Source organism: Stegodyphus dumicola, chromosome 8, assembly GCF_044657685.1.
Source record: "Stegodyphus dumicola isolate Sdum_Otavi_A_Nest chromosome 8, ASM4465768v1".
NCBI classification, from domain to species: Eukaryota; Metazoa; Arthropoda; class Arachnida; order Araneae; family Eresidae; genus Stegodyphus; species Stegodyphus dumicola.
In genome coordinates this window covers 3339955-3355036 of record NC_140775.1, presented here as the reverse complement: position 1 = coordinate 3355036, position 15082 = coordinate 3339955, and the positions used below count along the sequence as shown (strand labels likewise).

General features: G+C 32.3%; 1 protein-coding gene across 5 annotated transcripts in view; it reads left to right on the top strand.

The window, feature by feature from the left end:
- LOC118186072 (leupaxin-like) overlaps positions 1-15082 on the top strand; it is a 155796-nt gene that overhangs the window by 116004 nt on the left and 24710 nt on the right. For all 5 annotated transcript variants that reach the window (XM_035356072.2, XM_035356074.2, XM_035356071.2 and 2 more), the window contains exons 2-5: positions 7604-7791; positions 8909-9056; positions 11304-11448; positions 12875-13031. In XM_035356072.2, the coding sequence (XP_035211963.2) occupies positions 7604-7791; positions 8909-9056; positions 11304-11448; positions 12875-13031 (638 nt within the window). The remainder of the gene's footprint in view (positions 1-7603; positions 7792-8908; positions 9057-11303; positions 11449-12874; positions 13032-15082) is intronic.

Genomic DNA, 15082 nt, shown 5'->3' with positions numbered 1-15082 from the left:
TCAAAGAGGTTTTTTTTTTTTTTTTTTAAAAAAAGCTGTTATTTAGTTTGCTGATGGTGTTTGTTACATGATCAGAAGTTTGTCGTCAAGTTTTAACCTAATTCCTGATAGAATTCAAATTCTGTACACCAGTAGCTGCTTTGGATGACAATGGAAGATACTGAAGAGGTTCCCCCCCCCCAAATTCGCCTTCGATTTTTTTTAAGCATAATGTTTAAACCACTCGCACATAAGTACGAGTCGTTTTCCTTTGTAGAGAGCCTTGGTAGGCTCTCTACAAAGTTATCTCTCCTCATAGGTACATAATTCTCATATGCTTCGCCGTATTCAAATAAAGAAACAATCTAAATAAATCGGATGGCAAAAAATAGACACTTTCGTGGATTTCTCATATGTTGTATGTATGTGACTCAACTCTTTTAGTCGTCCACGAAGGCTTGCGTTAGGCAGATAACCCTTGCGTTCTTTGCCTTAATCTAATATGCCAACCCAATCAGGCTAATAGACAAATACTCTTTTTTTATTTATTTATTTTTTTTTTTTTTTTGGTTCATTAAGTTTATTTCAGTGATACTTTAATAACATGATATGCTGTTTATTCAGAGACAAGCTGTATCGTGTCACTTCACTAGTTAGTTTCAATTGCTGATTATATTCTCATTAGTTCATCTGCATGAATTACGCAGCAGCAGCAATTAGGAATTTCAATTATATGAAGATTTATTTGGTGTTTGTTTAAAATCTTCATCGCTCGACTAACTGGCAGATTGCCTACGTTCGTGGAATTTCACTTTGATGATGTGCCATTAATGTACCTCTCTCCTTCCCGCCTCACGTTTATATTTAATGTCATTTTGATTCGACCTTTATCTCCTTCCTGCTCTAATGATACCTAAAATACTGCTACCGACCTGCGAACTTACGAAATATCGTCAGATCATTAAGGGATTGTATTGAAGCTCAATCAATGTCCTTCAGATCTTACTACGCTGACAAGCCTGTTATCGCTGCCGTCTGAATTGAAATGACAAAATCTTAGGTTAAAATAATCTTAGAAGGCACCCATTGCGCTGCAAGAGGAAACTCCGCCACTTGCGGGTATTTAACATAAACTGTAATTCAAATTTAAGTAACGTAGTCTGAAGATTGCTCACAAATTAGTCTACTTAAACCGGCTCAAGTATTTCGCGGGCGACTAGCTAAATCGCTAAAGCTAGAGTAAACTTTGGCAGAGCTGGTGACAGTACGTAACGGCAAGGCGAGTCTGCCAGAAGCTCTTAACTCTAAGGCTTTCAAACATTCCGCATAAATTTCTGTACAATTGATTTGCATTCTGGTGAGGGTTACGAAAAGAAGAAGTTATCGTGAAGTTTTAAATCATAACAACTGGTACATTAACTATAACTGAGGATCGCCTTACACGCCACACAGATATAAAATTATTAATTACTTAAATAAAATCCAGTGTCGATTTACGGGTTTGGAAATACGGTTATGTCGATTAAGCGAGATTGAACTCTAGCTAAATATGTTTAAGGAATTGTTGAAGTTTAACCAGTTTAAACAGAACAGTCAAAATGAATAACATTTAAATAAAATTAACTCTGTAAAGTGTAATTTTGCCTGAGCTCGAAGGAAGTCGACAGAAAATACCATCACTCTCTAAACGGGAGTCTACATGGCTCTTTCTGGACTACCAGAATGATTAAACGATCTGTAAGTGTGCATAATAGGTAACAGGGCAAGAGCCAACAATTTTCCTGGAAAATTGTTTCATAGAACAGTAAAAAGAAGCGTTTAGGCGAGTAATTGTATTGATTGAGACTTGAACAACTGCCCAACGTCGTTAGCAGAAAATCCTGATGTTGTCGGATTTGGCTGTCGGCACAAAGGTCTAAAGAAAGAACTAATTCTGTTTTCTTTTTTTCTTTTAGTTTGTCTCGCGACGTGCTCTCTGACACTTTTTAGTGATACGTTCTTCAGCGCTATTCATCAAACTGTCTTTCCCATCTGTTCTCGGAAGCTTAAAGCAAATAAAATTCTTTTAACGAAACACATGTTTTGAATTAAGAAAGAGCTCAGCTGTGAAAAAGTTGACTGTAAATGATATTTTGTTCGCATAATCTGCTGCGTAAATACTTAATTAACAATTGTTTACATGGAGCCATCTATGTGCAAACATAAAATATTTCCAATCTTGAAGCCTTAGCAGCGGTCTTAAATTGCATTGCGGGTCGACTGCATGAATATAAAAACAGCTGACGGACCAGATTTTTTTTTTAACAAGTGAAAATACTAAAATATAAAAAAAAAAGTTTGAAAGTTTTCAGATTTTATATTATGCCCAAAGGGGCGTTTTGTGTATTATCTTTGTTTATTAAATATCATGTTCTTCGCACTTAAACCGTAAAATTCAATTAAACAGCAATATCACAAAATAATTTTAAAAGAGCCATATCTTTTGAATTTCTGATACATTGTCTCTCGCGCTGGAGATATTTTTTTTTCCCTCTCGTACAGTGTTGCCATTGCTTGCTTTGGAATCGTTGAGTTTATTAATAAAAAAAAAATCGTTAAAGTTTTACAAAATAAGAAATAGATAATAAAACAAATTCCTAATTTGGGCTTCCAGATGCCCCTGTTTGGGTGGAGGATTACGTTACTGAAAATTTGATGGCTCTAGATGCCGTTGTTTTATCACAGTGCGAGAAACATAGATACATTTATGCAGATTCTTCATTATTTAATTTCTCTCACCTACTATCCGGAGACTAATCATTGTCTATCGCCTTACCAAAGTGGTTTCCGTAAGGGAAGATTTTCTCTTGACAATGCTCTGTCTTTAAAAACCGCAGAACACAATGCATTTTTGAAAAGAAATCATATGGTTTCAATTTTCTCTGACATGGAAAAGGCGAACGGTAGAACTTGGCGTCATGGAACTCTTCATGACCTTTACAGCACTGGATTGCGAGGTAATTTACCCATCTTCATTCAAAACTTTCTGAAGGGCCACTTTCCAAGTTAAAACTGGTTCGTTGCTTTCTCAAGTATTTGTACAACAGGAAGATGTACCCAAAGGCTCAGTGTCGCATCTGTCTTTACTGCAGAAACTTTTGCCATTTTGAATTCATTAATCTTTATCTCTTGGCAGAATAGCAGAAAGTTTATCGTCTACTCTGACTCTCTGAGTGCTCTTGAATCAATAAATACAAATACCAGCCACCCTTTTGTCTTAGAAATTTTAAAGGCACACTTCCGTTTGAGAAACGCAGATTATTCTATTGTGTACTACTCGGTGCCTGGACATGCTGGCATCAAAGGCAATGAACTCGCCGATATCGCAGCAAAATCTGCTGATATTACCTCTGAAAATGATATCCCTTTTACAGACATACGGAATTACATCAGAACAAAGATGATGTCCAGGTGGCAAGAACTTTGGGAATGCCAGACTGTGAACAAATTAAAGCAGGTAAAATCCAATTTGGAGTATTGGGAGTTGAGAGGTAACCAAAAAGAGGATGTACTACTGACTCGCGGGCGAATTGGTCACTGCAGACTGACACATCAGTATCTCTTCAAAGGAGATAATGAGCCTATTTGTGGTACTTGCAACGTTCCCGTTTCAGTCAATCACATTTTAACCTGCTGTCCTGCTTTTAGTCAGAAACGTGAATATTATTTTAACTCTACGAATGTTAACTTAACAGATCTCATTAGAAGAAACCCTCACAACAACCTCATAAGATTTTTAAAAGCCATCTCTTTTTACCATATGATTTGAATTTTTTTAATTTTTTTTTTCCCTTCTTTTAAATCCTGCTCCACCTGTTGGTAGAGCATTTCTCAGTCATTTCTCCATTCCTTCATGAGCATTACAGGTTCATTTCAACAATCCATCTGATACAGTGTGCTTGTGCATTTTGGATTTTATTCATCATTTGCATAATAACCGCATAATAACCCTCAAGGTTTTGTGCCATTAAAAGTTAACCAACCATTATTTAATTTCTTTAAATGTAATACGGGGGGGGGTAATATTTGGTGGCAGCAGTTTGAAAAGTGATACAGCCTTTTAAAGTTTTCAATACAAAATGGCAAAACGAAATTAATAGCCTTTCTATGCTAACGCCCTTTAGTCTAATAAATTCTAAATTTCGCATACTAAATGTGTCAAAAATACGTTAATAATAATATCATAAAGGAAAAAGAGTTCAAATTTCTCCTCATTAAATATTCAGCACCGTCTGGGTGGCCTGAGGTCTAACATTAATGTAATCTTTTTACCAATCTACTGAAAACTGCTGCATTAAATATTCAGCAATATGAAATCTAAAGTTTGGTACTTGTAAGACACTTTTGATAGTTACGCTTTGTAGCTCAAAAACACTGATAGCTAAATATTAAATTCTTAGTCTTGTAAGAATTATGTTAATTTTATTAACAGTTAAATTTTAAGTTCCTTTCCTGTCAAATTCTTAACTTCAACTTACTACTTCCGGCCAGAATGTAGTTTTAGAATCACGTCTGAATACATAATGAGGAAGAGCGGTATTTAACCGCGAAGTTCTTTGGTCTTAGCGAGAGTTTGGCCACTCTCTCTCTCAAAGCTGTTATTACGCTCGGCCGTAGTCAGGCCCTTGCTAAGCTTCGTAATCAAATCAGTTAAGGGGCCGACTCGATTTGAATCTTGATAGCTTCGGCTATATTTCTTTAGTTAATCTTAGTTTTAGTTGAATTCTTAGTCTCTTAAGTTCAAGCCCAAGTGTCGGCTTTGTTTGTACACTCCCAGGCGGAGTTTTGTTAAATCTTATTGGAATAATAAAGGGTTATTTACCCTTCTATCTTGCTGTTTCTTGTCACCCGAACTTGAGCGATTATTCGCTTTATCAGTTCTTAAGATTTTTCACTTCCAACATTAACTTAGAATTACAAAGTGAGGAACTCTACAGCCTGAAATTTGTTTCGAATAATTCTAACATGTTAAATTAACCGTTAAATAGCTTACTTTAATTTAAACTATTAAAAAATTATAAAAGCTTTGTATATTTTTCAAGTAGGACGAACTTGAGAATAAAGAGTAACATATTTCGAGGCTTAATAAAAATCTATGTATTTGTGTGTAAATGATTATGAACTAATTTATTTCTTACTGCAGCTGGATACTTGATGACATTCCGATTCTGATTAAGTTTGTAGCCCTGGTTAGAAATTATCTTCATCACAAATTGCAGATGCTCATCGGTCAGTCGGGTTCTGCGAAAAGAAGGTGTTCGCCTTGAATATATATTCACACAAAGCGATTATTCTTAGCCCAAATGTTCGTTTTTAATGTAAGCGAAAATAATGAAACTGTTATGTTTTGGCAGAAATGTTGCCTGCACGTGAATCTGTAGTTCCTGATTAACAGAAAAGATAAAGTGTATCCGAAATCAATATTCTGTGTTCTGGTAAGCAAAGTATAGAATATAGTTAATTCGGACACCCATAATCCGGAATGATCTATAATCCGGATCTCAAAGCTTCAAACTTTCTGCGCATGCATCGCGTTGACGAATGCGCGTAAGGCCTTTACGGCTGAGAATATGCTTGTGCGCGTGCGCAAAATACGTTTACGAGTGCGCGTTTAATGTATAACGGACGGTAAAAGCTAAGCTAAAATTATTTAATTATCTATTTCAGTTAATGTTGCAGATTTCGTTGTTCCTTAATCTTCGAATTGGATCTGGCTTATTATTTTTTGCAGACTGTTAGAGCAATTTTATAAAAGTAAGCTTGAACTTTCGATTATGTCAAATAGAATTTCTAATATATATTTATTAATATGTAAATGATCTACAAAGCGAAAGTATGTTTTGAAGTTCATTAAACAAAAAGTGGAATTGTTACAAAAAATGGATAAAGGCATATCCTTCGTTTATCTAAACTTTAACGTTTGTTTATCTTTAACGCCGCGGCGCCGCGCTATGAATTGGAAGTTGATCTGTCAGCACTATCCTTATCTTCAGGGAAGATGTTTTTATTTTATTTGGCTTATAATTCCTTATTAAATGTAGTATTTCATCTCTATGTACCCCATCTTTGATATGATTTAAATCAAATTCCTCGTCATTATAATTCGCTTCCGATAGCGAAGAAAGTGACAGAGGTTATTGAAAACGAAAACATTTCAATTGACAAATTAGTCGGTATTCTCGACACAGCAATTATAGGACTTGAACAGCGGAACTTTGTAACTGAACAAGAAATTATGTCTTAAAGAATTAAAGAGAATGTATTATCACATAAAAAAGAAGAAACTTAAACAACTTACATTGAAAGAAATGTTTAATAAAGTAAACAAATAAATATTAAGCTTTTTTTTGTAAATTTTGATACCCTTTAGATCATAATTGTTCTTTATTTCATAAATTACGGTTTCATATTTTTAATTTTATAATTTCTGCATGCCATCTTACCAAATTTAAACTGATGATCTATAATCAGGAAAAATCGATAATCCGGAATCTCCGAAGTCCCGACGAGTCCGGATTAACGACTTTTCACTGTATTATGCAGCAGTTTTTGGTAGATTGGTAAAAAGACTACATTAATGTTAGACCTCAGGCCACTCAGACGGTGCAGTAGTTAGGAGAGCCTGACTGCGATACCGAAAGGCCTGGTTTCGAATACCGGAAAAGGCATGGTTGTATAATTGTCTGTTCCTTAATGGTTGCCGCCTGTTCGCTGCCTCCACGATAAAATGGCCACCACTTCTGGCCTTAGAAATGGCCAGTGTCGTTATGGGCAAAGTGCCCGACATTGGGGGGGGGGGGGGGAATTTCAGATCTCAGTTTCTGGAAGAAAGGTATTTGCTTTCTTTTGCATTTACTACACACTGCTGTTCACATGAAACAGCTCTTGACTAACAGAAAAATTAAGGAAGTGAACCGTCCTCCCTATTCTGCCACAAAAGACTGCTTTATGTTTCTGATACTGAAACCCACTATAAAAGGGTGCAGATTTTCTGATATACAGGAGCTTGAAAAAGGGGTGAAAGTGGGACTTCAGTGTCTATCTTCAGATAACTATGAAACAACCCATTTCAGCAACTTGTACAATCGTGCACTAGAACGTATCGTTACTGGAGATAATTATTTTGAAAAATAAAGTTAATTTTCATTTCCATGATTTGTCTCTTAGTACTAAGATCAGTTCTGGAACTCCTTAGACAAACCTGCTATAATCTGTAGTATAGTACGGATAAGAAATGTAAGCTTTATTTGATTTATTTTTTGTTTCCTGTATGTTTCAAAAAATGCCTATAATTTCACTAATATTTGGTGAACTTGAAATTCATTTGTAGTTATTGAAAAATGGATTTTCGTGGAGTATTACTAAATTATATATACTGTGACTCAAACAATGGCTACAACTTCGCTAATAGTTGGGGAATTTGAATACTTTTTCATTCATTTTTGTTCAGTTTACTATTGTTTGGCTACGTATGCTTTTATTGTACGTTTAATGAAACATAAAGAGAATGTTTTTAATTACGTGCCCTTTCTTAATAAACTTTTAAATGAATTTGCATATTAAATACTGAATTTTGTCCTTTTAGATGCACTGTTGGCGGATTTGCAGAGCCAAACACAACTGAACTTGTCTTCCAATACGTGTCCCACTTCATCGAGTGGGAATAGTTATGCTGCCGTGATGTCGCACGGTCCTCGTCCTTCAAACGCTACAGTTACCACAACGGTTACTACAGAACGTTACGAATATCGCAATGGAGCCCCAGATGACCAGGTAATTTTTTTCATGGTGTTTTAAATTTCTATCACACTCTCATCTTTTCATCGTGATGGTGCATATCATTCTTTGGCTTCTTATTTTTGCCGTCTTATGTAACGAAATATATGTATGCAAAGTGGTTCTTAGAAAATTTGTGATTAAATTATTATAGTTCCTCGAAGAAAGATAATTGAAAGAGCTAGACATTACTGAATGATTAGTTATTTAATTAACAAAGATGATCACTCTCCGAAACGACTAAGCTTATCAATAATCTGTTACTTTAACCTTGGGCTAATTTGTGCTACCATTTCAAACATTTTTTACGTAGTTGAAACTACGTTAAATTTTTTTTTTTTTTTTTGGGGGGGGGGGATTTGAAGTGAAATATTTTTATATCAGGGTTTTCATTTTATTTTAGGTTGAGTAATTTATTTGATTTTCGCATTTAGACTTTAGGTCTCATGTATATATGTATTTTTGTGCTCTTTGAGTACAAATGCGTGCAGTGGAAAGATCTCAGCTTGTTCGAGACTCATTTGAAAAATCATTTTAAATTTTATGATGAAAGAATAGCAAAAATGATTTTGAGTCTCAAATGGTTCAGAGGAAAAAAAATGCATTCAGAACTCATTAATAAACTGAGTTTAAGAACTTAAAAAACATTTATCTCCTGACAAGTTCTGTTTGAAGCGTTAAACAAAGGATATTGCCTTTTTTTATGTATTTGTGTTGCACATTGTGCCATTTTAAATAAAATATTCGTATAGGCTTAGACAGTAGTTTCATTGGTTTTACTTTGGATTCTTTTTTTTTTAAACTATTTTCCCATAGTTTGCAAGTAATTTTGGTTATTTCACTAACTTCACATAGATAGGATTATAGGTTTACCTTTGTTTTTGGCATTATATTTTCTCCTTTTTTTACTTCACTTTGAAATTGAATTATATATATATACCAGACTGTGCCATTTCTAGATTAATCTATGTCGCATTTCTTGCTTAATGCTAATGACGTAGTTACCTTAAATTTAAAATTTTAGAAAATGAAGAATAGTAAAATTCTAGTTGTAATATTTTTGGTTAATACTCTTTTTAATTATTTTAAATTTTGTGATCCTTTGTATTTTCAGCCGATCTATCAAAATCAGCATGCCATTCACAGTGCCATGAATGAAAAATCAAATTCTAAGCCAGATTTTGCAAGTAATTTATCTGAATTGGACAGTTTATTGGAGGATCTTAATTCTGCCCGCTATGCATATCACTCTGGCAAAAAAGGTAGGTTTCATTTTAAAAATTTTATTTCTGTTATAATAGTAATGTGCTTTTTTGTAGAAGTTTTATTTAAAGACAAAATTGATTAATACCACCCATGTATATGCATTGTATATAATCAACTCCTGTTAACCTGGGTAACCTGTATTATAATTAAGAGAAAATACTGTTAACAGTTTACTTATACTTTAAAGAATTTAATCTGAAGAAAAAATTAGTTTGACTGCATAAGTTAAATCAGTAGTCAGAACAAGCAAACAAAATAAAGTGGACACCACATGACTTCCTTGTATGGCCTGTTAAGTTTACACATTTTTTGCTGCATTTCATTTAAGCTTATTTCCTCTAATTTCATTAGAGATATATTTCTCATTCAATTAATTTCGTTCTCATTTTGTGGCAAAGCAAAAATACATAAAAACTTAAAACATCATTAATTAAAATTGTAGAATACAGAAAAACGTGAATTGTAAAAATGCACAATTTTTTTTTCAATTAAAATTTGAGTTTCTATGCAAAAACAAGCAATTTGGCAAGTGGCCAAGAAGGCAGATTTTTTTCGGTGCACAAAACTGAAAGTTTACTTTTGGCCTCAATCGGCAAAAATACATTGAAGATGCAGAAACTGACTTAATTCAATATTCTACTGAGTTTCAAATGTAAACAAATGGCAGTTCATTAGGCTTAACTTGCCACTTAAGCTTTTAAATTGTTGATAATTCTACAACTACTGCATGCAGATTAAAAAAGGCATAAAAATCTTAACCAAAACATAAAAATCACATAATTCAATCACTCTCAAAGCAAATAATGCACAGTTTACCAACATATAAGAGTAAAAATACTAAGCTCATCAAGCCAGGTAACAGAGTGGGAATATATATATTTATATATGAGTAATGCAGCCGATTGAAATCAAAAAGGGTTGTGCAGTGTGTTACAGCAGTCCCATGTATGAAATTTCAATGTTCTACAGCTACTCATTCTTGAGTTATGTGAGATACATACATTATGTTTGTACATACAGTCGTCAACAACAACAAAACAAAACAAAAAAACTCTTCTGAATCCATTTTACAAACCTTTTTTTCCCAAAACAGACTTTTATTCTGTCTGTATATACAGATGTCAATCAAAAACATTGTTTAAATGGTTTCGAGAGCGGTTGAAATGGCTATTTTCATTGAAATATGATACCTGAAATTTTTCGCAATTATCATACTTTCTTTACTTCATACAAGGAAGTAAAAAAGAGAAAACAAAGAAATTACAAGTGATGGTGAAAATACATGCTATTAGGAATTATTGAAATAAATTTAGAAATGGTATTAAAAAATAATATTTGTAATATAACTTAAACAATGCCATTGAGATCAAACTTATGTAGAAAAGTGGATTAGAATTTTTTGTATCCCAGTTATGAAAAGTTAATTTACGTATTTTGTGGCTAAATGCAATTTTCAGATACTACATCATCAACTGTCCCTGCTTTTACCCCACATATATTCCTCCTTTTTTTATCATTTTTATTGCCATTTTTATTTTGCTGATAGCTTGGGATAGTATATTTTTTAATCACTAACAAATGTAACTTGTTTTATTTCACGCCTGATTGATTCTCAATCTGCTAAATCTGCCCTTGTATAAGCAGAAACTGACTGCATTAATTTTGTTTAAAAAAAAAAAAAAAAAAGAGTGTTTTGTTTAATTATATTGCTAATTTTAATAAACATTATTTAAAAAAGAAACAGTATTTTTAGTCGCTAGACCTTTACTTGCAAATTTTCATTTATTACTCGTGAAAATATATTTGTATTGCTGAGATACTTTGTATAAATTAATGTAAGGAAAAACATAATTTTTACTTTTCTCTACGAAGTCATGATTAAAAGCATTTTAAATTTATTTCCTCTTTTTTTTTATATTTTTTCCCTTTTATTCTCCTTTTAATTAGACATAATGGTGTAATAAAAAATATTCAATAACTGTTTTGGTAGAAGTTTGCAATAATAATTCTTTCACATGACTTCCTGAATCAGCTAAAGTAACCATGTGCATTAATCTCCTCAAATGCATGTTTTTGTGCCTGACAGTCCTGAATAGGATTGAAATGTTTTGCCAGGGAGCCAAAGAGGGTCATAATATCTGTGGTCAAAAGTTCTGTTTTATTAGTGAGTTCATTTTATTGTAAGTATCAGTAGTATCTTTTATGTTAACGTTCTTATAATAAGTCCCCCCCTTTTTTTTCAGGTTACCAGTCACCAGGTTATAATATCTACACTAATGAGACCTCTTCAAATAAAATGGCTGCCAATGGTGTTCCAGAACCTGTGCGACCTACCGTTGACAGCCTTTTGGATGAACTGCAGAGTGGATTGCCAGAATCTCCAAAGCAGTTAGTTTAAAATTCATTACATCAATAAAAATGTTTTCTATATATAGAAACAGTTTTTAATTTTTAAATTTTCATGTTGCATTTCTGTAATGATTCCTGTGGAACACTGTTTTTTTAGTAGGAATGGTAACATATTAAATTTAAGCAGTATTTTTCAGAATGGACTCTTGTTTGTTTTGAAAATATTAAAAAGAAAACTTTTACAATCTGGAAGTAAATTTCAGAATTAAAATTCCTGATGTAAGGATGTAAAAAGATAATGTGTAATAGGAGTTTATATTTGATTTCTAATATATGCATTAAATCTCAAGAAAATTTCTAAAGCAATTAATTAAATTTGGTTTGTTTTTAATTTTTACTGTGATTTGGAAGTTACACTTGATTAAGTGCACATGGTTAAGTTAAATGATATTGGCATCTCTCTGTTTTGTATGTTAGTACAAGTTCTTTTTATTAAAGATATATACGAAGTTGCAGAGCATTTTAAAAAAACTTTTAAAAATTCATAATACTATTGTAATATATATAAAAAACTTGTCAAAAAAGTCGTTCATTTTTTAATTTCTATAATTGTTAGTATTAAAGTTAGGCACAGTAAGCTCCAGTCAGGTGCATATGATTGATTTAAAGAGAATTACTCCATTTGGCTTTTAAATTATTTTTGTGATATTAAATTTGCTGTAAATTTAAGAAATTTATTATTAAAGTGGTATACTTTTCTTCTACGTATTTCGTGATTATTTCTTGTCTCAGTATTAAATTAGAGGTATTGAATCTAACTTTGAATATGACATGTATTTTAGCAAAATAAACATGTCAAATTTCTTTTTGCAATATGTTTTGAATTTAATTTCCTAAGCATCATTAACATTTTCAAGAATCGTTAACAGATCACTGTTTGACTCGTCTGTATACGGGATTTACTGCTAGAAAATTAGAATTGAATATGGTGATCATGTGATGGGGGATATCAGTATTTTATCTATGTGCAGCTCTTTAATTTTGTTTCTGTGATAACCGTACATTAAAAACAGTGGAAGTGGTGTACTTCTTTTTCTAGTTAGCCTGCTAATAGTTGAGCAAATAAGATCACTGAGCACTGGTAATTTCTTCCAAACTTTAGTCTTGGCAAACAGGCTGTTCACATACATATTTAATTTTCTGTATGTGTGGGGTGAATATAAGCCAGTTTTGCCACTAGAAATTCTCTACAAAAGCATCTGCATTAAAGCAGACTTTTTAAAATTTTGTTTGTATTCTTTTCCATAATCAATTCAACTGGCCTTCCAATTTTTATCGGCCGTCTTGTTTTAATATCAAATATTACTTGAAGAAATCCTATTCATTGTATATCCATTTCATCTGTAGCATACTATTCTTTAAGTTAAGTTATTTGTTAAAAATATTGTCTTCTTTTCATTTTCAGTTCTAATGTTAAGTATAAACAGACTGTTCAAGCTCCAATTATAAATTCCGTGAGCTCCTTCCCACCGCACCCTCAGACCATTGAATCAGCAGCTCCTGCAGCTTCCTCTGCTACTAAAGAATTAGATGACTTAATGGCATCATTGTCTGATTTTAAGGTCTGTATGCTTTTGTACAAATTTAAAACTAAAGTTTGAATTTCTCTCATGGTGCTTTCTCCCTTATTTTCAATCAGCTTTACCTTCAGTCAAGTATATTCTGGAAATGCTTTGTTTTATATAATTATTGTTATAAGTTTCCTTTTTAGCATTGCTATCGCATATTCTATTTATAAAGTGCACAGTTGTAAATTTAATAACTAATTTTTACAATATTTATTTAAATTTTTTGTTTTAGACTCATATCAGAGCAGATTAGATAGTAATAATTAATTAAAATAGAAAAATTTTAGATATAAAATGCAAGACAGAAGGGAATATTTATAAATTTTATTTTAGCTAAAAGGAAGTATTTGAATATGTGAGCTTTTTTATATGTGTTTTACTCTTTTATTTGCATGTTTTTAAATATTTACTCTGTGCCCACCAGCGGCCGAGCGGTAAAGTCGCTGAACACTGGTAGTTAGGTCCGAGGTTCAAATCCCGCGGACAGGCTGGCTGCATGGGTGTTTTCGTGGTTTTCCCCATGTGTAACATGTATACGAGCCAGTTTCCCTTAGAAAGTCCTCCACGAAGGCATCCCTCCCCTTAGGCAGATAGCCCTAGTGTGCTTTGCCATAATTAAATACACACACACACAAATATTTACTTTTTCTGTTTTTTATTTTCACATTTTTAGTCATCAAACTGACTTTGAGTGAAGGAAGTTGAAATGTTAAATAATACTTCCTTTTAGCTTAAACAAGTAAAATTTGAATCTTTAAAATGGCATGCAAAAAAATGTGCTGCCATTTAAAGATGCAAATTGTATGCTTTTTAGCCATTAAGATTTTTAAAAAAGGATTTTATGATGAATATGCTTTTATTTCTAATACAATTTTGGCATGATTAGTTGTTCTTATTTCTGCATTTGTTATCGTATTTCATTGAAACAAAATGAAAATAAAACAAAACCTTTTAGCTTAAATAAGCATATAATAAGGACTACAGATTCTTTCTTAGAAAAATTAAGTAACTTTATTTGTCCATACTTTTAATGGGGTGACTTCCTAATGTGAGCTTTTATTTGCTTCATTAACTGACACAGAATTAAGAACATTTCTGACTTCCATGCTGCCACATCAAAGATATGCAGAATTCGTGTTAAATGAATTGCCTTTGTCTTTTGCTTGGAAGGTGTCACAGACAAAGGATTTAAGACAAAATTTAAAAGCAGAAGCAACTTGAATGCTAATTTTATATGTTTAGAAATTTAAAATTTGGTCTATATATTTTAACAACTTTAAAACTGCTTTATACAAGTGCTGGTATTTAACATATTTTCAAATAAAACTAAATAAATCTGCTTTCTTTTTTATCTTAAAGAACGTATAATAAATTATTTGAACATATACTTTGAGGATGAATATGGTTTTCAGAAGCACATTTTATGAAGAAAATGTTTTAATCTGGCTATTGATGCTTACAATTTTGTGACCTAATCAGATTTTTAATATACCTGTTTAACTATAATTACTTAAAACTCATTTGCAATTCCTTTAGAACATAACACATATTACATACGTTATGCATATCATTATAATAACAGAATGGAATAAATAAAAATTTTTAATATAATTGTTTCAAATATTTGCTAGTATTTTTTTTTTTTTTTTTTTTTTTTTTTTCTTTTCTTTTCTTGAATTTTGTCAGTATACTTCTTAATATATTGAAATGTATTTAAAAAATATTTTTGTATGAATATTGTGATATTTTGTGCTATTTTAATTGGAGGCTTCAGTTAAAATAAGATAATGGTAAGTCATTTTATCCAAACAACCTAGATGTATTTATGGAATTATATTTGCTCAAAACTATTGTTTCTATTTCTAAATGGAACTCATTTCTCACAGCTCCTTCAGTCAAGTGGTTTACATATTTATGGAAACCCAGGAGGAGAGTGGGTGTGAGAGACATGCTCTGTAGCATCCCTCTTGCCAGGACCTGTTTCTAAAAATAGCCCAAACATGTGGCTTAGAAAATCTCCTACAACTGCTCCCTGTCAAGCCACC